Source organism: Danio aesculapii, chromosome 24, assembly GCF_903798145.1.
Source record: "Danio aesculapii chromosome 24, fDanAes4.1, whole genome shotgun sequence".
Lineage (NCBI taxonomy): Eukaryota > Metazoa > Chordata > Actinopteri > Cypriniformes > Danionidae > Danio > Danio aesculapii.
The window spans coordinates 15540920-15562403 of record NC_079458.1 but is presented as its reverse complement, the minus strand read 5'-3'; the positions used below and the strand labels follow the sequence as shown (position 1 = coordinate 15562403).

The 21484-nt window shown below is 34.1% G+C and overlaps 1 protein-coding gene across 1 annotated transcript in view; it reads left to right on the top strand.

Annotated features, from left to right (window-relative positions):
* tmtopsb (teleost multiple tissue opsin b) overlaps positions 1 to 21484 on the top strand; it is a 66479-nt gene that overhangs the window by 28885 nt on the left and 16110 nt on the right. The window contains 1 exon segment of the mRNA XM_056450720.1: positions 18985 to 19218. Within this exon segment, the coding sequence (XP_056306695.1) occupies positions 18985 to 19218 (234 nt within the window).

The window sequence follows — 21484 nt, the reverse complement described above, 5'->3', positions numbered from 1 at the left end:
GAATAGAGTGCAGACAAGAATGTGATGAACTCATTTTGCCCGACTGTTTACTTGAAGGCATTGATTTATATGCATGCTGGACGAACGACTGTGGCTGTTTAAAGAATAAAAAAAGAGAGCGAACAGAGAAAAGAGAGCAACATACTCTCTCCTGGGAGCTTTTTAAAGCAGCTGTACTCACTACTGTTCTGCCCACCTGTCAGACTGAAGATTTAATGATCTAGTCCACTGTATTTGTTGAGCTCGGGCAACGACGGATCAGGTTATGCCCTAAATCAATCAAGAAGGGATCGCCAGGGTCTATTTACTGAAATGGGTTTGTCTGGAAGTTATAGAAGTTTTTTTTTCTTCTTTTCTGTCACTGTACTCCAGCTATATACTGTATACCATCCGCTTTCTTCTTTCTCTGCCTGCCAGTCTCTTCAAGTCTGGTTTTACCTTTGCTCTGTGCTTCTCACTCACTGTTCTATCTGTCACTCCAACCATCCATCTTCCAATTGTCAACTGGCTTTTCTGCACTCACTTATATTTTTCACTCGCTTATTCTGTGTGTGCTTGTGTGAGAAAAGGAGAGGGATTTATTTGTTTATTTTTGACTCGTGGCTGTAGTTTAAATTCTTCCTTTTATGACATTTAAGGCACCAGTATACTTTAAACAAACATTCTTTTTCTATCTTCTTGGGCAAAAAGAAGTTCTAAAAGGCAGTGCGACTGTGTGCTGTTTTCAAACCCTTCAACTCCACCGTGCTGCAGTAGGTGGGGTTGTAAATGTGTCACGCTGCTCGCATGTACCCCATACAACAGTGGCAGCTGAGAGAGAAGGATAGTTTCATGAACATCTGGCAAACATCCTTCTCCACAAAAAGCATGCAGAGCTTGGATTCTGGTCCAGTGTGTGAGCCCCTTCGAGTCTGTGACACAGGAAAATTAAGGGACAAAATATTTATTTAACTTAAACAAAATAATAATCTTAATCCAGCACAAATACTAGTTGGAAAACAAATTGAGGCCAACTAAACAAAAAATACAGCAAAAATTCAGGAAGTCTGAACACAACCAAACTGACCTGCTAAATGAAACAATTACTGAGTATTTAAAGACAAACGGTGGATCCACTTAAACAACATAGGGGAAACAATAAAGCATAATCATTTATAAATAAAGTATTTATTAATCAAACTTATTCTAAATGTAAGGCACTTAAAAAATAAAGGACATAATTACTCAAAATAAACAAATCATTTAAATTAAATAAACAAAATGATATACAAAACATATTCCAAATTAATCTTCCCCCACATGTAATTACATCGTATTGGTTCTGCCACACGGGAGAACCATATTTGACGCACACGCGATTCAGCCCTTTGCCAATAAACACGTCAGCTGATCCAGCAGACCACAGTGTCCCCAGTCGTCCTTTACTGCACCCTCTGGTAACTTTAACTCAACAGAAATAACCATAAGATAACAGAGACCGTACAATGTAAACTAGAATGTGTGCACTCCAAACCAGTAAACAACATATCGAAACCCGAAAGAAATTGTGACATGTAATATTCAGAGCCCATTTTATAAACTAAATAAGAAGAGGAAACCAAGAAAAGTTGTCAGTCTTCATTACCTGAAGTGCATATAGATGTGAGTATGTGGGGTGGGGGTATGCCCATGTCTGTAAATGTGTGGGTCTGAGCAATGTGCGTGTCTGTGTTCGTTAATGAATGAGTATTCTCTATGAAAGTGATCAGACAGGTGCGCCACCTCTGCTACTAATCTCTCCTGTGTATTCTTATGGTTAGTGTTGTTGTTTTGGATGTTGCTGAACCACGAGGACCTATGGCAGCTCAAAGGTGTTTAGAGGCCGAAACAAATGCCCCCAAAAGTTCACTTTGGTGAGCTGTAGCTAACAGCCGAAACAAACTCAAAGAGAACTTTCAAACTTTTGACCAAATTTTGTTCAACATTTTTGAACATTTTTTTTATTCATATACTGAGGTCCTAAAGGGTTAGTTCACCCAAAATGAAATTTCTGTTATTGATCGCTCACTCTCGTGTTGTTCCAGTCCTCTGGGACATGTCGTCATCTTCTGAACTCAAATTAAGATATTTTAGATGAAATCTGAGAGCTCTCTCATCCTCCATATACAGCAAGTGTCCTGAGATGGTTATAGTCCAGAAAAGGAACCAAAACATTTTTTAAACAGAAACTGTACTCATACAAAGCTCAAAGAACACTTTTGTGTGACAAAACACATGTAAAAGCAACTTTATTCACCAATGTTTTCCACATTAGGTTGCTAAAATCAATATGTTGTACTGCCCATAGTAAATGCGCATCCTGACCTTACATAGAAGAGAAGATATACAGGAAAACTATCTAAGTCATGTTTGCATTATTTCTTTGTTTGTTTTTGCTGCACAAAAGTGTTCTTTGAGCTTTGTGTGATTACTGTTTAACCGCTGAAGTCACATGGAATGTTTTGACAATGTTTTAGGTTCATTTTCTAGACTTTGAACAACTCAAAACCAGGGTCAGAGAGCTCCAGGATATCATCTAATATAACTTAATCTGTGTTCTGAAGATGGACAGAGATCTCTGGATTAAAACAACTTGATGGTTATTTACAGTATTAATTACAGAATTTCATTTTTGAGTAAACTAATCCTTTGCTGTTCAGACTAAACTTACTAAAGAATTTGTGTTTGAATTAGAATTAATGCTTATATTGGGACCTCCTGACTGCTGGACATATTTATATATTTATTGTTTTAGACTTCTGTACATTTTGCCTCTTTGTAGTTTCTATATTAATTTATTTATAGAATATATTGATTTGTATATTTCTTATGTTTACTTATTTACTTTTCAATTTTTTTTCTTCATATTTTGCTATTCATTCATTCATTCGTTCATTTAACCTATTCATTTATTCCTATATTTTCCATCTTTGTGTATATTTTTAATTTCCTTTTCATTCATGAATTTATCAGTTTTTCCCTTGTATTAATTTGTACATATTTTCTAGTTCGAGTTTTTCAGTTTTTATAGCTTAATAAATCTTTGATCCCTTTAATATTAATTTTTAAAATGTAGAGCATTTCTTAAAGAGGCTTCTTAAAGAGCCTGCTCTGGGGATGCGAAGAGAAATATTTGTAATGGCGTAATGGAATGTCATAAATGTCAGTGTTTTATTTACAAATAAAATTTCCCATTACAGGCTTTACTGATTAACAGGCCCAGAGCGAATCGGGGGATTATTTCCCATGTTGATTTGTTGGTAAATCTCCAGAATGGATTGAAGTATGGTAAAACATGTTAATCAGAGCTGAGAGTGCTGCACTATTATTGGTAACTGAAACATAATCAAATTAGCCCAAATATTTAATAACCAAGCATGAACAGAATGCTGGATGTGCAAAACCTTATGAATGAAGGGAGTTCTAGTTTTGTGGAAATCTTCCGTGGGTGGGAAATGTGTGTGGGCCTTTTCAGTTGCCAAATTATCGTTCATTTTATTTAACAATTACGTACATTTGATCATAAAACAGATGCGTCTGTTTTTGTAATTGATGTGCAGAGGCAGTTGCTATCATTTCCCAACAATAGCATCCTGAAAAAATGATATGATAAACTGTCTGCTGTACATTTTCATGAACTTCATCCAAGTGTTATGTCTTATTTATCTCATCTGTTCAACAGGCAGCAAGCAAAGTGAACGTTTTGTGTTTGTGAAAAGGATCCATAATTATTTGTATTGCTATAATTGTACAGCTTTTTACATAAAAAGATTTGCTAACTGGATTTTGATTCTTAAGTTATTTCTTTAAGTGAGATTTGATTCTGATTTATTTAATATTTTGGTTGTGATATCAGTTTTATGTGTTAAGAAATGCTCTTCTCATGTAAAGAGTTTGCACCAAACTGGTGAAGCCTGGAATTAGAGACCTGCACGGGATGGATTTTTCAATCCTACTCTCGCAAATATATATATATATATATATATATATATATATATATATATATATATATATATATATATATATATATATATATATATATATATATATATATATATATATAGTTAAAGTCTGAATTTCTTAGCCCCCCCTGAATTATTAGGCCCCTGTTTATTTTTTTCCCAATTTCTGTTTAACGCAGAGCAGATTTTCTCAACACATTTCTAAACATAATAGTTTATTTATTTATTTAATCTTTTTCATGATGACAGTAAATAATATTTGACTAGATATTTTTCAAGTCACTTCTATACAGCTTAAAGTGACATTTAAAGGCTTAACTAGGTTAATTAGGTTAACTACGCAGGATAGTGTAATTAGGCAAGTTATTTTATAACAATGGTTTGTTCTGTAGTCTATCGGAAAAATTATAGCTTAAAGCGGCTAATAATTTTAACCTTAAAATGGCTTTAAAAAGATTAAAACTGCTTTTATTCTAGCCAAAATAAAACAAATAAGAATTTCTCCAGAAGAAAAAATATTATCAGACATACTGTGAAAATTATTATTATGAATTTATTTGGTATTTATTATTTATTTTCATATTATATAATATATTCAAGTTTTTTCCTGCAGGTAAACTGAAGTACTGAAGTTTACCTTTTATTTTCACCACTTCTTCCCACTGCTCTTTTATATGTTTCAGTTGCTTCCATTTGAAATATAATAAAATAAGTTTATTGTATTATATTTGAGTTGAATTAAATGTAGTGATGCACATGGACACATAAGGGGAGCTTTTCAGAACGTAGAATTGCAGTCAGAACAGTTAGAAATAGGCAAATAATTTTGCAAAGAAACAAAATAATAATAAACCTTGATTTCTCCAGTGGTCAAACAAAAGCATTTGGCCTAATACTGCACTTGCCTTTTTTGCCTTCATGTCCAAACTACATAATTTTCTTAATTTATAAACTAAATAATACATTTAAATAGGCCAATTTTCAATATTTAGTTAAATAATTCAAAATAAGACTTTTAATGTTTACAAAATGATCACCTGTAAGTTGTTTTTATTTTATTTTAGTCATTTTTTAGCAGTGGTATTGCAGGTCTCTACCTGGAATAACACAAGTTTTTGTACCGAAGTTTGTCCTGGTTTACAACATGGACAAGTTGGTGAAAGTCAGAGTCGAAGTTGACAGATTTCATAGAAAATTGTATACTGTATAATAGACACAAACTCAAATTTGAAGTTTCAGACGTTGGTGGACAGCAAACTGTAATTTGATATATTTTATAGGCTATCACATGTTGTCATAATACTCCAACAAATGGCATGTTTCTGCTTGTTTCGGTTGTGTTCGTAAAAAGTTCAATAGACAGAAATTCTTAGGATTTAAGTCAGTGATGCACCATTTTTCTTCTGTAACCATTTACAAAGTTGGTAACATGGTCAAGTTTCTTTTAAAAGTAATACATTACAATCTTGTCACTTAAAAAAAACTAAATCTAGTAAATTAGTTACTTTTTGAGGAAAGCAATGTGAAAGTATGTATTCTTTTCTTTTCTTTTTATTGTAATATGTTACTTTATTTACCCAACACTGGTTGGTAATGCTTAGACTTTGGAAGTTTAAATGCCTTTTTATTTTTAAGCTATACAAATATTAAAAGAACTTATTTACAATCATTTACATTTTTTATTTCATTAAAAAGAAGATGTTGATTTGTTTGTGAATTATACTGTTCATCTTTTTCCAGAACATCCTTTTTTTTAATATCGTTCAGTTCGATACAGACCAAAAACCTATTTAACCGTTACTCTAAAAGCTCAGCTGAACAGAAAAAAAAACTTTTAAGCTCTGTCACCATCTTGCTTAAGTCTTTAGAATTTAACCCTCCACCAGATCAGCAGAATATCAGGTTCACTGGAGAACTGAAAGATTTACCCACATTCGCCAGACTGCTGACAAACATTCTGTTTTTAAGGGAGAGCAGGATCAGAAGAAAAAACACACCGAGAACTTTCTTTTTCAGATTTGAGCTAGTAGAATCTTCCATCTTCACACAGCAGCAGAAAACAATTGTCAGTCGTGTGTGATTGTTGAGTCAAATTGTTGCGTTCACACACATTTTGGTAAAACTGCATTATATTCGGAGTTAACATCTGTACATTTTCAGGATTTACAACCATGTATTCAGATAACCGTCAGATAACTACTGTATATTAAACATCAGGTAACATTTTACAATAATGCTCCAGTAGTTAATGTATTTACTAAAGCAATAAAAATACATTAATTAAAGTGTTTGTTTATCTTTGTTAATGTTAAAGAAAATTATTGTTAAATCACAATTCATTAACTGTGATTTAACTGTTCATTAACTGTGATAATCATATTGAAATCGGCCGATAAATGTTATTTTTAATGTTAATGATATCGGTCTAATAAAAAAATTTCCCCAATATCTTTAAGCCGATGAGTTTTGTATTATTTCTGCTGGTTGAACCACTTCACAGGCTTGCTCCTGCTCAACACTTTTTATTATTTTACTGGTATATAAATATATATATATATATATATATATATATATATATATATATATATATATATATATATATATATATATATATATATATATATATATATATATATATATATATATATATATATATATATATATATATATATAATTTTTTTTTTTTTTTTTGGTTAATGTTCAGTGACTTGGTTGCTTGTTTTTTATCCGGCAGTAGATTGTATTTACATAAAACAAAGCTGGCCATGAAAAAAAAGAGTGATTAATAAACAACAGTGATCATTTCAAGTTAAGGATAAAGTCAGTTGTTCATTGATTTTCAATGTTCAGTTTCTTTGCCTTTTGTTTTTGCAATCATGCAGAAAAATGTGAAACACGAATAATTATATTTGCTGTATCTGAAAATATCTGCATTCAAATCTAAAGAGTTATCGGTAAAAAATTTATTACATATCGGTGCATATTTATGTACAGTACTTTCCTGCCACATACAAGAACATTAAATCTCATGACATTTTTTTGAACATGACAATAGTCTATATAATCTAAATCTAAAGCTGTATAGGCTAAATGCTATACACAAAATGCTATTTAAAATGTCATATTTAAAAATAAATATAAAAATGTTGACCAAAAATTAGTAGATCATAGTTAGTGTGATGCAACGCAGTGGTGCAGTAGGTAGTGCTGTTGCCTTACAGCAAGAAGGTCGCTGGTTCGAGCCACAGTTTGCATGTTCTCCCTGCGTTTGCATGGGTTTCCTCCGGGTGCTCCGGTTTCCCCCACATTCCAAAAGACATGCAGTACAGGTGAATTGGGTAAGCTAAATTGTCCGTAGTGTATGAGTGTGAGTGAGTGTGTGTGTGTATGTTTCCTAGAGATGGGTTGCAGCTGGAAGGGCATCCGCTGCATTAAACATGTGCTGGATAAGTTGGCGGTTCATTCCGCTGTGGCGACCCCGGATTAATAAAGGGACTACGCCGAAAAGAAAATGAATGAATGAATGAATGAATGAATAGTTAGTGTGTATTTTTTTACTAAAATGTATGTAAAACGCAGAGCTTATTTCGCAATGTTATATTAAAATATCAGAAAAGGGCTACAGATAAACTCAGCCTCAGATCCTCCTTCCTGCATTTCAGTTGTCTACACTGTAAAAAACTCATTCAGTTTTCAAAAAGCCAAGACAACAAATATTTTAATGTTTCTTTAACTTATTATATTAAGTTTAGCAGGTTTTAACAAAAGAAATTAAGTTATACAAAGTTTAACGTAATATGCCTATAAAAGTTCAGTTGATTCATTAAAAAAATTTAAAGCAGCCTGAATTGATTTTTAAAAGTGTACTTGTGATCTGATAAGCCAAAATACACCTTAATTTCAGATGTAAACAGGGCATTCAATTTCATTAGGTGGTCAAAAATGGACAAGCTCATACCAGATCCCAACACAAATCAATTAAGTTAATTTAATCAGCACAATAAAGCGCAAGACGTATATGGCAAGATTTGCTGCTATTTTCAGACCAGCACAACAACAAATTTCACTTTTTTTTTTTGCGCCGGTCTAAAAAGGAGGTGTGTTAAAGCGCATTGTTGTTGCGTTGCTATTTTGAGAAACTGAATTAAACCACACCATTGACCGACTAAAAGCTGCTCTAAAGTCCAGAGCAGAGCACGTTAGTTATGCGTGTATGTGGGTTCAAACGCATACACATTGCTTAATACACAAAGGATGTACAGCATTAAACAAATATCTTTACGTCTGAAAAAAATTAAAGCATTAAAATGCTACAAATATTATTTTCTACATAAATATACACCTGTCGGGTTTTGGAGACGTATGCATCACCATGGGGCACAAGAATAGGACGTGTATTTGGATATAACTCTGAACTGAATTTAGAAATAGTTTAGAAACTATTTTGTGCTTAACAGACGAAATTAATATGTAGGCTGATGGACGTCTTCAGTGGAGTGTGTTTTCACCATTTTCTTATCCACGAAAGTAAACGACTGAAGTAAAGAGAAAGTAAAGAGGAAGTAAAGAGGTTGAATGGAGGAGGCTTGCTCTTTATCCTCACGCTGCAGATGGTCTGTTTAACTGTTTTCTCGCTAGTGAAGCCTTCAGTTTTTCCACTTACAAAGTCTGCCATAAATAGCAAATACGCCAAAATGCGACTCTTAAAGGGAATGTGAGATGAGACTCAGATAGGTTTAATGCACGTTATGCTCAAATTCACCCATAACTCATTAAGAGAATAAGCTCAACCCTGTTAGACCATGCTTCAGGGCTCAAACTGTATTTTTCCATCCTTAAAATAGCTAAAGTGGATTCGGACACGCCCTTAATGCTTTTGGGCCATGCGCTTTAGACTTTGCGCTTAGATCATCAAAATAGAGTCCAAAACAATTAAGTTGTTATTATAGACAGTTGTTATTAAAAACCTTCAGATATGTGTTGTTTCGACTCATTTTAAATAAGTAGTTTGACCAAGCAACAAAAGTCCTTTTTTATCACCCAATAGTGATCTGATTAACGAAAAAGCATCGATAGCCATAATGTTTCTGGTCCACCTACCCATATACCCCAGAGATGCTCCCTGACCAAACGCTCCTTGACAGCCACTGGAACTTCCACACGCATTAGCATCTCCTTCATTGCAGGGTTTTTCACCTTCTGACTGCAGGGCTCACACACACCCCGAGGGGAGAGCCTCATTACCACAACACCGCCACAACACTGAGGTTAGGTGTGAAACGCACGCCTGGATTTACATGCACTTGCCACTCTAATGATGCAACTTTGTGGACGGTTGCAGTTTGTGACTCTCCAGGCACATTTTAGAAGTTTGACATCTCTGGATGTCATCAGATTTTGGTGTTTTTTAGTTTTTAATCTGTCCAAGCCTATTTGAGAGGGGGGTGGAAGAACTTGGAATAAGTACACTTCACACCATAATTGGAAATATGGAATATAATTCAATACTGATCATTAGTACTGAAAGACCGATCATTGTAATATGCAGGAAGAAATTAAGGGTGGTTCACCCCAGATTTTAATTCTGTCATCATTTACATCAAATTATTTTCTGCATAAAAATATGTACAGTTGAAGTCAGAATTATTAGCCCCCTGTATATTTTCCCCAATTTCTGTTTAATGGAGAGATGTTTTAAACACATTTCTGAGCATAAGTTTTAACAACTAATTTCTAATAACTGATTTCTTTTATTTTTGCCATGATGACTGAACATAATATTTTACTAGATATTTTTAAAGATAACTAGTATTCAGCTTAAAGTGACATTTAAAGGCTTAACAAGGTTAATTAGGCAAGTCATTGTATAACAATGGTTTGTTCTGTAGACTATCGAAAAAAATATTGCTTTAGGGGGGCTAATAATATTGACCTTCAAATGGTTTTAAAAAATGAAAAACCGCTTTTATTCTAGCCGAGATAAAATAAATAAGACTATCTCCAGGAGTAAAAATATCATATACTGTAAAAAATTCCTTGTAAAGTTAAACCCCATTTGGCAAATATTTGAAAAAGAAAAAAAAATACAGGAGGGCTAATAGGTTGGATTTCAACTGTATATGCATTGACTATTCTTAGATCTTGGAAATGCACACATGTTGTAAAAAAAAGTAAATAGACCAGTGGAATCACACGGATTCAAAAAAAGAAACCTGCCAAGGATTAGGTTTATGTTGTTGTTGTTTTCAAAGATTTTGAAGCAGGAAAATTAGGGGTAACGAGAGTTTCAATGGAGAGGCAAGATCATTCAGTTTTCATTAAATTATGTTAGAGGGTCTTTAAATTCTTTTTACAAAACCTGGAAACCTGTGTTGAGTTATATTGATACAATTGATCGTAAAGCAGAAGAGGAATAAAGTTTTTTTTATTAATATTTATTTTATTATTTTTTTACATTTACTGTCTTATGTAATAGCTATATTGTTTATATGGTCATTAGTTCTTTGACAAAAAAAAAATATCTAATGATGTACAGAATGGTGGCCATATTAGCATGTAAATTAAGATTTACATTTATTGGTAAATATATGGGTTATTGACCTGCAAATATAAAGAATCATTGTTTATCAATATTGCTCAAATTAGTGGAAATAAAAATAGCCTTTGTTGGGTTTCGAAGATTAATCAAAGATGTGGATTTGGAATAACATGAGGGTGAGTAAATGATGACATAAATTTCACTTTTTGGAAACTCTTTTACAGTTGAGGTGAATTTGACAAATTTGAATCTTTTAAATCTTTTTTTTCTAGATAATGCACAATTTTAGTCTCGATAATGCACATTTTATTCTGAATAATGCACATTTTATTCTGAATAATGCACATTTTATTCTGAATAATGCACATTTTATTCTGAATAATGCACATTTTATTCTGAATAATGCACATTTTTATTCTGAATAATTCACATTTTTATTCTGGATATTGCAATTTTTTCTGGATAATGCACATTTTTATTTTAAAAAAATGTACAGTGACTGAGTTTTTGTGCATATTTGCATTCTTGCCTAATATATTTACATTTTCACCATGAAAAATAGAGAACTTAATATGATTGTTCATGCGAAAATGAAATTTCTGTCATAATGTACTCCACCATCATCCACTTGTTTCTAATTTTTAATGAATTTCTTTTTATCGTTGAACAGAAAGGATTGATTAAAAAGCCAGGGACTTACATAGTATTTTTTTGTTCCTACTATAATGGATGTCAATGTCAGTTTTTCCAGCATTTTTGTATTTTATTTTGTGTTCAACAGAAGAAAGACTTTCATACAAATTTAGAACCACTTGAGTGTAAGTAAATGCTAAGACAATGTTCATTTTTGGAGGAACTGTCCCTTTAAGAATTACAATTTGTAAACGACTTTGGGATAATGATGTTTTCTTGTTAGGGTTAGGGTTAGGGTTAGGTTAGGGTTAGGGTTAGGGTTAGGGTTAGGGAACTTTATGCAGTAAAAGTTTTAAAATAAAATCATCTGTCCACTGTATTTCTATTCATATCAAGATTTGGATTTATCAGCCTATCGCTTATCAGCTTCCGAATATGCGAGTTATTGATTATATTTAGTGGCCAAAATGTCCATATAGGTGCACCCCTACAAATCTTTTTGACTTTTAAATCTATTCAGTCTTGTCTTAAAGGCAGAAAAAATTATTTACTACTTCTAATATGATTTTCAGCTTCAATTCATTTGCTTTGCTTTCCCAGACAGCGTGATCATTTATTTCCCATCCTACTTACACAAATTTCCCCTTTTTCACAATTCATTTGTTTAATCCATTTAGCATCTGAAATAACAGCTTATAATTGCTATTCCCCAGCAAACATGTTTCATCACCAGTTGTTCTGCAATTATCCAAATTCATCTGAGGAATCACGTAAAGCAGACACACACCTACACAGAAACACCATCTCCTTTTTGTGATTCACATCTGAGGCTGTCCATCTTCAGTGTTTAATGCGACCGTAAAATATCTGGCTGTCAATCAAACTTTAGTTGAGTTAAAGTTGGGGTCGTTTTTTGTCCACCCACTTCAACGCTGCATCTCAAACAGCCGTCACGTCTTCTCTCATTCTTAATTGGTAGTTCATCTGCAAATGTGCCGCTGGCTGTGGCCTCTGGTGGTGACTTTACACCCCCGCAGGCCTTCAAAACGCGTTATTCACAGTCTGCACCCCTTGCGCGATGCCCTTCTGTGCATATAGGATGCATTTTAATGTGACCACTAAGAAAGAAAAAATCCCCCGAAAAAACGGTGGCGCAAGTCAATGGGGAGCCTATTAGCAACCTGACATTGATCTGACATTCTGCTAAGTAATAATTTGTCAAGTTGCGGCTTCTGCTCGGGGTTGGTTGGTGGATTTGAGGGTGTCGAGCGAGGACCGCCTGTGAAGAAAGGGCCGCGCAGTTCCACTCCATTGCTCTTAATTAGCTCGTAGTCAAAGCACAATTATGTTACTGTGGGTGCAGAGATCCAGCCGTTACGGGCCTGAAGTGCAGGCCCATCAGGGAGACATGTGTTCACGCTGTAATTTCAAGAAGAGGAGGTTATTAAAAGTAGCGTATGATTCTGATTATTACTGTGGCTTGAGGTAGAAGTGAATTCTTTCGATTTTAATAGGGTTTGGTTTCACTCGTTTTACCATTCTTTATGTGTTTAGTCACTCAGTCAGGTGTATTCTATAAATACTGATATCAATTAGAGCATTTTTGCATAAAATAACCAAAAAGTTTTCAGATAAGTTTATATTTTATTTATTACCTTTAGAAGAGTTAAAATCACACGTTACAATAAGGTTTCATTTGTTAATGTATTTACTAACATGGACTAATTATGAACAATACTTGTACAGCATTTATTAATTATTTTACTAATGCATTAACATGCATTTCATACTTGTTAACAGTAGGTAATGCACCGTGAGTTAACATGAACTAACAATGAACCACTGTATTTTCAATAACTAACGTTAGCTAACATGAACAAAGACTGTAATAAATGTATTGTTCATTGTTTATTCATGTTAATAAATGCATTAACTAATGTTAACTAATACAACCTTATTCTAAAGCCAGTTATCAATCAATCGATATTTGGTGGAATAAATAAAAAAAAATGTTAATGGATCTAACAAAACTCAAGGACATGCTTAGAACAACATGAGCACTTAAAACAAATAAACAAATGTAAATATTATTCCATGTGCTTTTTGTGTGTTGTCAAGCCAGTTGGTAAATGCCTATGGCTGGTCACATGCTGAACAGAAAGAGCTGCGATTGGCTCTAACGCTCTGGCGCTGTTCACTGATGGGTGACACTGATAAACGGCAGAGGCGATAACAGCTGATCCACGATAGACGCAAAGGAGTAAAACTCGCTCTGCAGACACAAGCTAGTGTCTCGATCCACAAGCATAGGTTTAACAGGGTAAAGTCTAGTTTGATTATGCGGCCAACCGGAAGTGCCATATGCACATGAATATAGCAGCATTTTTTATGACACTGTATGACATTAATTCATATTTTTACAGTACTGTGACGGTTGGGTTTAGGGTTGCGGTAGGGGTAGCATTAGAAAATACAACTTATTGGGTAATTTAATAGATAACATAAATAATACTCGGTACAACTACTGTTTTTATCTTACTGTGACGATTGGGACATTAATAAAATACAATAAATGGGAAATTTCATAAATTATATAAATAATTCTTGTTAACTTCTGGCCGCAACCATATCCGATCTAGCAACAACCCTGTAGCAGCCGAGAGGAGAGGAAACGTCATGCCAGCAGGTCAAAGGGCCACAGTGAGAGAGAAAGAAATGGCAGTGAAATAGGGGCTTCTGCTGTACTTCAGTGTCAGTGAAAGACTGTCCAGCAAACACACGCAGTGAGTTGTGCAGAGTTTCTGCGTTTTAATTACTCATGGTCTTCTCCCTCACTATAGTATTCTACCGAGACATAGCACACATGAGATAAATGACGTCAGTACATAATAACCGATTATGATCTGTTGCTGAACTGATACAAAATTATCTGCATCTGCATATATATATTCGAGTCCTGATCGGGAGGTCAGAGAGTCCTGATCGAGCCTGAAACTGGGTGATTGTGCCCGATTTCCGATCACGTGAACGGATCTGGACATCCCTAGTTGTAGTTGACATCTGTTATTAAAAAAATAAATCTGTATTAAAAAATAGTAAGGTTTAAATCTGGCTCAGGCTCATACGTAATTACAGTTAATGTGCATGGGTTCGGCTATGGTCGAGTTTATTTTTTTGGGCCCGGTCCAAGCTCTAAAATGATTTGTTTACCACAAAACTAGCAATGAGCGCTAACAAAATCAGATGGTTAGTTTTGATTTCATTTGTACTTTAATCTATTGATGCCACCAAATTTGCATATTTTAACATTGCTTAATGCTAACTAAATTAACATAAGCACCTTTTTCTCTGACTAATAATAACAAAAATTAAATAGTTTCTTAATGATTTCTTAAAATAAAGTAAATTTGAGTTTTTTTGGATTGTTTTCCCAAGCCAATTATTCCACTCTTGTAACTGGAATGAGTCTGCTTCTGACTTTCAGAATTATTTTTATATTTGGTGCCCAAGAAATAGTAATTTCTGTAACTTTTTGTTACTGTTTAGCTGCAAAGCTTCTTTTCAGCATTATGAAATTGATCAAAAGAGAGTTTAAAAGAACAGCATTCATTTTTTTACATTTATAAATATCTTCGATGTCACTTTTTTGCATCCCTTGTACAATAACATAACCCCAAACTTTTAAACAGTACCCTATATTTGTTATTCCATACAAATTTCGAGTAAATGTTTTCCTAAAAGGACAAGATAGGACAAAACCACTGATGAAGATAATGACTTCCGCATCCACATAGCGGTCTGAAATCGAATGACACTGCAGAGCGTCACTGCACCAAAAAACTTCAGAGATTAAAGTTCAACCAAAGTAGCAGCTCTCAGCTCTTGGGCTCCTTCACCAAAAGAGCACTTAGCAGCTGTCAGACAAAGTGCTACAACACTGAGAAAGTGGTGCATCAGGCAATTCTACAATGTGTAATAGGCCCTCTGTTCGGCCATTGTTGTGTTTAAGGGTCTATTACAGACCGGAGTGATCAATTCATGCCGGTATACATTTCTGCAAAGCTGGCCTTAAGCAATATGCTGAACATTAATTGAGACAACTATTCTCTTTATTTCCGCATGTGAGATTTTATCCAGGGTTTCAGCAGGGTCATAAATGTCTAAAAAAAAGTATCAAATCTCGAAATCAAAGTCTTTGCTTGGAAAAGAAAAGTTGGATATAAAAGATATATACTGTATACAGTGCTCAACACCCCATTTTGAAAATGAATATTTTTATCAATTTCTCAGTGAATATTGGACATTTTAGTCACCGAACATCTTTAGAAATAGAAAAATAATACATTTAAATTCATGTGAAATGTTGGGAAAAAATGACAAACTACAAATGACAAACACAATTTTCTACATTTTTTTGTTTCTCTTGAATTTTGCTCTTTTTAAATTTTTATTTTATATTTTTTATATACATTTGGGTGTGCTAATTTTGGATTGCTATCATAAGTTAGTGTGTTAGATTAGCTCCAGATTTGGCTTCAATCCTGACTAATTTAATGTACACTCCCCGGCCACTTTATTAGGTACACCTTACTAGTACTGGGTTGGACCCGCTTTTGCCTTCAGAACTGCCTTAATCCTTCATGGCATAGATTCAACAAGGTACTGGACATATTCCTCAGAGATTTTGGTCCATATTGACATGATAGCATCACGCAGTTGCTGCAGATTTGTCAGCTGCACATCCATGATGCTTATCTCCCGTTCAACCACATCCCAAAGGTGCTCTATAGGATTGAGATCTGGTAACTGGAGGCCATTTGAGTACAGTGAACTCATTGTCATGTTCAAGAAACCAGTCTGAAATGATTCACGCTTTATGACATGATGCGTTATCCTGTTGGAAGTAGCCATTAGAAGATGGGTACACTGTGGTCTTAAAGGGATGGACATGGTCAGCAACAATACTCAGGTAATACTCAGGCGTTTACATGATGCTCAATTGGTACTAATGGGCCCAAAGTGTGCCAAGAAAATATCCCCCACACCACCACCACCAGCCTGAACCAATGATACAAGGTAGGATGGATCCATACTTTCATGTCGTTGACTCCAAATTCTGACCCTACCATTCGAATGTCGCTGCAGAAGTTCGAGACTCGTCAGACTAGGCAACGTTTTTCCAATCTTCTATTGTCCAATTTTGGTGAGCCTATGGGAATTGTAGTTTCCTATGCTGAGCTGACAGGAGTGGCTCCAGGTGTGGTCTTCTGCAGCTGTAGACCATCCCCCTCAGGGTTTGACATGTTTTGCGTTCAGAGATGCTCTTCTGCATACCTCACTTGTAACGAGTGGTTATTTGAGTTACTGTTACCTTTCTATCAGCTCAAACCAGTCTGCACATCTCCTCTGACCTCTGGCATCAACAAGGCATTTGTGCCCACAGAACTGCCGCTCACTGGATATTTTCTGCTTTTCGGACCATTCTCTGTAAACCCTAAAGATGGTTGTGTGTGAAAATCCCTGTAGATCAGCAGTTTCTGAAAAACTCAAACCAGCCTGTCTGGCACAAACAACCATGCCACATTCAAAGTCACTTAAATCACTTTAACGTTCAGTTTGAACTGAAGCAGATCCCCTTGACCATGTCTAGATGCCTAAATGTATTGAGTTGCTGCCATGTGATTGGCTGATTAGAAATTTGCGTTAACGAGCAATTAAACAGTACCTAATTAAGTGGCCGGTGAGTGTATATGCACTTATGTAATATTGTAAAGCTTCCTATAGAAATTTTTTATTTCAATGAGACATTTGTGAGGGGTGTAATCATATGTATTGAGCACTGTACATATACAAAATATTAGACATTAAATATTCATATATGACACTCTTCGGTACTGAGTTCTTTTAACATAAATTAAATAATTTTCAAGTAATTTGATTTATTTTCTTTGTTTATTTAATGTTTTTTTCAGATGACATGATAGAGTTGTGCACACTGGGATGATTTTTACTCATGCATTTTACAGTCCCCATTGATTTTTAGCAGAGTGAATGGGAAATCACTCTGATGATACATGTAGCTTAATGAAATACAAGAAAATGAACTTGTCATCGAATCCGGTTTGTTCTGGAATTTCTGTTCATAACAACTCCTTCTTGTCTGCATTTTTGTAGTCGCTGTCGTGTTTATCATACAGCTCTCTGTGTTCAGACACTAATAAAACAAGTAGCTCCACGTTCATCTTGCATCTTCTTCGTTTTTAGAAATGTGTCTTCGCCTACACCGTTTTTGTGCTTTAGTGCCACCAAGTCATGTTTACTGTAACTTTGGCAGCTCCAGGCACATAAAAAAGTTTCGATCTCATTGGTTGACATTTCTAATGCAACATGTCAAAGCCATTTGGTTATTTTGATGATCCATTTGAGTGTTAGTAGACTGTCTGCTTAATATCTGTTGATACAGACATTTAACTGACTATAAGAAACATTGCAAGTACATTTCAACTTACACTAAACCTCGCCCCAACCATAACCCCAACCTAACAGTCTACTTATAATCTAATGAGAATTAGTTGGCTTGTAGATGCAATGTAACTTAAATTCAACAAATGGACCAAAAAAGTTTAAATTTGGACAAGATCATTTTTGGAAAATACTTACAAATCAGACACTGTTTTGAAACAAAGGTCCCCTACAGAATAGGAATATGGTGGAAAATTTTTACAAATTCCCAAAACAGATTGAAAAAATATCTACATTTTACAAATTTAGTTCAAAGATTAATCATAAAAACTGTAAAAAAAAAAAAAAAAAAAAACTTAAGACTGATTTGGCATAAAGATATTAGTAGTGATATAGATAAAGATACCTGGGATATAATTATTTCTCACATTGGAAAATATATAAAAGAAGCAAGAGGTAAATTTATTCCGTATAAGATACTTCATAGGTATTACTACACTCCAGTGCGACTTTTTAGAATGGGATTCTTAGATGAAAATAAATGCTGGAAATGTAAACAGGAGATTGGCACATACTTCCATGCACTATGTCAATGTACAAAGATTCAACCCTTTTGGAAATCTGTGTTAAGACAATTAAGTAGATGTCTGGGATTTAATATCCCTCTCTCATCCAGGATATGCCTTTTAGGTGACAAAACTGAGGTTCCACATATTACAAATGATGAGTTCTCCCTTATAACTATAGGCATTACTACAGCAGCACGTATAATACTGAGGTTTTGGAAAGATATTCAATGCCCTACACTTAAATTATGGATGGAATCCATGATTGAGAATGTATCATATGAGAAAATGTTGGCCAAAATGAATGGCGATTACAAGGAAATTGATATATGGGAGATTTTCATTTCCTCACTTGAAATATGAATGTATCTATCCTGTTATGCTCTGTACTATTATTTTTTAGTATTTTTATACTTTTGTTACTGGTTGTCGAATTATTTAATTATTTTCTAAATTGATGAACAAACAAACTTGTATGCATTTTATGTATTTGTATGGTATTGTTTGTTACATCAAGAAAAAAAACTAATACAAATTTCATTAAAAAAACAAAACAAAAACTAATTGACCATCAAAAATAGTGTGACCTTACATTTTTACGTCTGACTTTTTGTGCATTGGTGTGCGAGCTCAAATTGGCACCCTTTGTTAATCTTAGAGTAAATATCAGTGCTAATGGTCTTAAATGTCTTTAACTTGGCTTAATGAAACTGCAGAATCCCTTTTATCAGTTTAAAAAACTATGATATGTTCTCCAATGTAATGTTTTTTTTGTGTGTCTTCTTTTTTTCCTCATCACACAAAGGTGAGCAGGATCAATACGGTGGTGAGTCGTAAACGGGAGCAGCGTGTGCTCTTCATGGTGGTCACCATGGTTGTCTGTTACCTGCTTTGCTGGTTGCCGTATGGGATAATGGCGCTGCTGGCTACGTTCGGGCATCCTGGACTGGTTACACCAGCAGCCAGCATCGTTCCTTCTCTGTTAGCCAAAAGCAGCACCGTCATAAACCCAATCATCTACATCTTCATGAACAAACAGGTAGGTAGTTACTAACAGAAATTTGATTCATTTGTACTTTCAACCTATTGATTGAGTGGCCCTTTATTTTCCACATATTATTACATACTCACCTGGTTACAGATACAAGGTTTAAGGCTTTATTTAATATCACAAATGTCATTGAGAACCATTCAATATCCCTCAAAACACTGAAAACATAACAGGTTTACTTAATAAATTATATGTAATTGAAATAAATATATAAATTAGGTTCACTGAGACATTTTACCAAACATAATGGAAAAACTGGACCCCCGTGATCGTTAATGTATAATTCGCACCCTGCTTAAAAGTATACTTTTATAAACGTATAGGTTGGCCAGTTAGTAATAAAGTAGTACACTTACAAGAACACTACCAGTATATATGTGTTAGGATACTTACTACATGAAGTATACTTAAATCTATACTTCAATATTATTCAAGTACAGTATGCTTCAAAAAATGAACTTAAAGTATAGTCTTTGGGCGGCTGTGTTATGAATATGAATTTACCATATTTTTGCATGCAGCTTTATTCCCAAAAGCTCATGTCAACACCTCATCATAGAATGTATTTAACAGAAAAGATCGCACAAACTAATTAGTTAAAGTCATTTTTTGTCTGGTGTTGGCAAGAAAGCCCAAAACCGCCTTTGAAAGTGAAATATAGGACTGTGTTAGACGTGAGCTTATTTTGGGCTAGAACATGTGTGACTCTGAGATGCTCATATAATACAAAGCTGTATGAATTTGAGGATATCAGTGAAACTAGATCCATAAGTTTCTCTCAAGGCCACTCAGTTCTTGCAGTCAGGCCATTATAGATTAAATTATAAGGTTTTATGGGTTATATATTGAAATCTGCAAGGCTGTCATCTAGAGAGCATAAAATTTAAACTCTACTATTTAAAAATGCATTAAGCTGTAATATTAAATCAGGTTCCCATGCAGGGCCGGTTTTTCATCAGGGACAGGAAATGAACAAGGATTTGACTTTTGTTTATTTCCTGGTCTTGACTTTTGTATTTTACTCTGCTGATAACCTCTTATCTCTGAATATCATTTTCTCTGTACTTTAAAAAAGAGCTGTACTTAAAAGAGATGACTAAAGGTGACAGGTTCCATGTTATTACACTGTTAACAATTTCCTGCAGAATCTATGGTAACTTACTGGCAGCGGTTCACCAGTAACTTACTGTAAATCAATTACAGTAAAAATACGGCATTTATTTAAAGCACCATTTATCTCGATGTATACACATTTACAGTATTGTATATCTTTACTGTAAATTATACAGTAATTTCCACTGTGAAACTTTAAAATACGGTAAAGGGCTGCATAACTGTTCTACAGTAAAATGCAGTTCAAATTACAGTTAAATACTGTATAATTTACAAAATTTACATTAATAGTGCATTGTTAACAATGTCCTGTAGAATCTACAGTAACTTACTGTAAATCAATTACAGCAAAAATATTGTATTTACACATATAGCACCATTATCTCACTGAATATGCATTTACAGTATTGCATATCTTTTCTGTAAAATATACAGTAATTTTCACAGTGCAACTTTAAAATACAGTAACATGCCGCATAACTGTCCTACAGTAAAATACAGTGTAGCTGAATTTTATCAACATATGCAAATATACTGACTACAGCTGAATTAATTAAACTACTATATAAATATACATATTGAATATGTGTGACTTTTATTAAAGGGGTCATGGTCATCTTTTGATCTTTGGAAAGTTCAGAAATCAAATGTTCCACATTAAGAGCTTTTCACACAAGGTGTGACATAATAAACCAAAGCCAATTACCATTCAGTGATGCCTTCAACACTTCCAACAAATTCATTACTGTTAAAAGTACTTTCATAAAGAACCTGTCTTTGTTTATTAACAGAAACACAAACTAGCCATCATACAATTTTGCTGTAAATGTATCATCATTTTCCATGTTTTCTATAAAGCAACAGCATGTGATCTGGGCATGTGATCTAAAGCTCAGATCTGATTGGATGATACATTTTATAATGAGAAAAGGGAGAAAAAATGATCTCGCATTGAGTGTACAGTAGCTCACATTTTGTGGTTGTTAGAACATTGCTTATTACCTCTAAATTATGCAACGCTTTATTATGTAGAATCTTGCTAAGATTACAAAAGATTTACAAGATTACAAACCCAACAATTAACTTTATCAAATGAAATGAGTGTAGTTAATTTAAAATTGACTGAAAGTTAATTCTACTC